General features: G+C 44.2%; 1 protein-coding gene across 1 annotated transcript in view; it reads right to left on the bottom strand.

The window, feature by feature from the left end:
* Nucleotides 1-61: 61 nt before the first annotated feature.
* LOC106011775 (mpv17-like protein 2) overlaps nt 62-3,997 on the bottom strand; it is a gene marked incomplete in the record, with an annotated part of 9,539 nt that continues 5,603 nt past the window's right edge. Inside the window, 2 exon segments of the mRNA XM_013082539.2 lie at nt 62-333; nt 1,179-1,348. Of these exon segments, the coding sequence (XP_012937993.1) occupies nt 234-333; nt 1,179-1,348 (270 nt within the window).

Here is a 3,997-nt window from a genome sequence, read left to right as displayed (position 1 = left end):
TGTGTGTGTGTGTGTGTGTGTGCGCGTGCGCGCGCGTGGGTGTGTGTATGTGTATGTGTGTTTGTGTTTGTGTGTACATGTGTGTATCTGCTTTTGTTGTTGTGTGGACACGCATGTAGATCTAGGTGTGCGCGTGTACGTGGACGTGTGCGTCAAGTCCCATGAATCACGAATGGTCCCTTTCGCCCAACATCTCCTGTATATTATTGTGAAGAATCCTGACGCACGTGTGGTCACCTCAGGTATGTGCCCGTGGAGCTGTCAGAGCTGAGAGACTGACCAGAGCTTCGTCTAGTAGGGCAGACCGACCTTGACCTTCGGACTGGTCGCTTCCTGTGGGTTATTTATAGAACAAAAGGCTGTTTTGAGATAAAAAGGTTTTTTGCTTCATTGAAGTCAAACTTGTATTGAGACATTGTAACTGCAGTATAGATTTAACCCCATCCGTACGTCGTGTTTTACTATCGTATCCATACGACGTGGGGAACTCTGTGCCACCACTTTCCAAAGAGGAAAGTTACTCGTTAATCCGGTCCGTACGCTTTGCGTAGTAGTCTACCAAATGATTTCTTAAGAAACACTGAAAGTTTCAAAGAGATATTCGTAATGTAAAGAACACAACCCCGGGGGTACAAAATGACACCAGGGCGTATGGATAGGGTTAATGCCACTTTCAAAACCGCAGGGATAGCTATCGAGACGGGACTTTCCGAATTTGACGTCCATGGGACTAAGCCAAATGGATGCAGACTTAATTCTTAATTCTACACGGATTCTTTTTACCACTTGATATGTTATAACTTATGGCAATAATATATGATGTTATTTATGGCTACTGCTGCTTGTGTGGTGGTGAAAGCGATACTGGTGATGATACTGATGATGATGATGATGATGATGGTGATGATGATGATGATGATTATGATATTGTGTGATGTGACTTCTGGCGGAAATATTGATGATGTTGTTGTTGTTGTTGCTGTTGCTGTTGCTGTTGCTGTTGTTATTGCTGTTGTTGTTGCTGCAGCAGCTGTTGTTGCTGCAGCAGCTACTGCTGCTCCTGCTTCCAGTCAGTTACATGGGCAATGTGCCACCTATGCACGGAGACCTGAACAAGTAGATGAGAAACAACATCACGACACCTTGTTCTATGACTCTCTAAAGTAATTCTCGGTGACCTTAATGACATCCGTGTCCTTGACCCTTTCCTCCTGAGGGCAGACTTGGAGCGACCTCTGGCCACAGATCTCTGCGTCTTCCTCCCGCGCTTCGTCCGCGAGCAGGGGCGGTGCTGGATGGGGGAGGAGTGGCGGGAACGTGGACCGCACGGCTGTACCGCTCCTATGTCCTGGGGGGAATAGATTTACTAGATCTATAATAATATATACTAATTGCATTTCTATATCGCGGATCCACACTTTACAGCGCGCTCTGTACGCTTTACAGCTATCATTACCTCAGAGTACCTAGAGCACTCAGAAACATTCTCGGATTCTTCCAGGGAACCATTACAGTGCAAGCTGAGGATTTCACGCACCCAAACACTAACCAACTGGCAAGATCTTTCGCTGTCTATAGCCGGGTACCCATTCCCACCTCGGCCAAGTGAGAAAAATTCGTGTAAAGTACATGTCCCAAGGGCACTTGACTGGATTCGAACCTTACGGTAGCAAACCCACGAGCTTAGCCACTAGGCCACCGACACCGCAATATACAATATCATTATACTATAATAATAAATAATATAGAATTGGGCACGGATAACTCAAACACGTTCTGGGTTGAAACATGTTTTTAAGAAACATCCGTTATTCGTATTAACCGACAACGAAAAATTAAAGAGATATCAGTCAGGAATGAAAAATTGTACAAGCTATCAGTGGTTTCGATTTTCCCTTGCTCGTGTTTTCTGTGCCTGACTGGCTTGTTAGGGTTGTTAAAAAATTGTTAAGTGTTTTACGGCGCTCGCAACTGCATAAGGTCATATGAGCTCGCGGGACACATTAAACATTTTTAGTTGATAAGAATTTTTTTTTATAATTTTGCCCGTGGGTGGCCGAAGCCTACTCTTATCGATTTTGGACCACCAAGGGATCTTGAAAGTGCGCAACTTGCACACGGGACCTCCGGTATTTTTAGCCCTTGTCTGAGAAGGCTAGGTGTTCGATCTTACCTACCCTAAGATCAGGGGTGTGGCTGAAAGACAGCACTGAGAAGGACCCAAGGAGTAGCAGTAGAAAGGCTGTAGTAGTAGTAGTAAGAGTCAGGAGCTCAGAGGTGGGTACAAAGGAGGTGATGGGGTGGGGGCAGAAAGTGGAGATGAAAGCAGACATTAAGACATTGAACAGAAAAGGAGGTGAAAGGAAAACATTTTTTAAAAATAAGAACATTTTCCATCGCCTGTCAGGGACCTATTGAATGAGAGGTGAACACCGTAACCTCTCGACCACGAAAGCCCCGTGCCTGCGTGCAGCAAACTCAACTCTTTGAATAAGGGCATATCGGGCACATAATGTTATGTTCGATCAAAGATAGTACATAACAAGATGGTCCACTCAGCCAAAAAAATTGTCCGCCTGGAAGTCCGCTCTTTGCTTCAGATGGCGCTGCAGTCGGTTTTGAAGCTCTCTTTCGTTTCTCCAGAAGAAGAATGGGAATAGCACCTCCTTGCGTGCGCAGATCGACTGTTCGGGTTCGTTCAGTGCGGAGTTTTAGGGTTTAAAAAAAATTAAATGACTTCTCGCCTCTCATTCTAAAGTCAAATTAAACGAAGAAAACAGTCGCCCCTTCCTCAGGAAGAGGTTTTTTTGCCAGCGTAACCATTTCAAAAAAGCGTTCTTCCGAAATTTGAATTTTTATTTATTAAAAAACGTGTTAGTTTCACTTTGGTTTTTTTTAAAACACAAGTAGGGTAACTCTGTTCACAAAGGGTGCGCATTTGCGAAGAGGGCGTCACCGAATTTTGAGGACACTTTTTTTAATTGGCTCAAAGAGAGGAGTGGACCCTCTTGTTGTGTAGACTCTTTGGTTCGATCAGCAGCAGACCAAACGCAATGTTGCACACTTATTGAACTATCGTGTACAAATTATATGAAACTCGCATTTATCTACATTGTGTTTTAAAGTAAAGAAAGCGTGATGTTGTAAGCCTTTTAGAGTTTCAGATAAAGTAAATGAAATTTAAAAATCTTTACGAAAATGGTGAAATGGTATACGTTAAACGCCACTTTCAACGCGATTAAGTTATTTCAGAGGCGGGACCTCCGAGTTTAAACTAACTCGTGTAAAGTACCTTTCTTTAGGTGCCCATTGGGGGATCGGGTCGGGTCTGTTTGCTAGTCAGATTGATTGCGCAAAGCAGCTATCGTGGGACAGCCCGATCGCACCTGACTCATCGCCTCAAGAACAAACGCGTTTGATTTCAGGCGAAGTGTTGGGCGATCGACCCGACCCGACCCGACCCGACGCTATCTGCAAAGGGCACCTGGTAAAAGAAAATAAAGACAGTCTAACTCTGACATTGACGCTGGCCCAATAGACCACGACCTGTCTGTTTGTGAAAGATTTTTCTTTAAAAAAAAAAAAAGGATAGCCCTTGAAGGTCACAAGCGAAGGCATCGAAAGTTAAACCATCTAACCATATTTGCTTATGCAGATGAGCACACTGCTCTTGGAGAAGGAACGCTGCGCTACCATCAGCGACGATTGTATCGTTTGTTTAGGTTGGTTTCAGTAAGAGTTTTACGGCATTCACAACACAATTAGGCCGCATAAGTGCCGAACATTAGAGGTGTTACAAAGCAGTAACAAACACAAAGAGAAGGAGGGGAGATAAGGATGGTAGATGTTTGATGGGAAAGAAGGAGCAAACCACATCATATCACCCACTAATATCATGTGACGTTTGTGATCATTGGCCCACAACATGGGTGTTATAATTTCCATTCATACTCTCTCTCTCTCTCTCTCTCTCTCTCTCTCTCTCTCTCTCTCCTTC

This window comes from Aplysia californica, unplaced genomic scaffold (genome assembly GCF_000002075.1).
Source record: "Aplysia californica isolate F4 #8 unplaced genomic scaffold, AplCal3.0 scaffold00180, whole genome shotgun sequence".
NCBI classification, from domain to species: Eukaryota; Metazoa; Mollusca; class Gastropoda; order Aplysiida; family Aplysiidae; genus Aplysia; species Aplysia californica.
The sequence above is the reverse complement of the archived record's forward strand: the minus strand, read 5'-3'. Positions and strand labels throughout refer to the sequence as shown.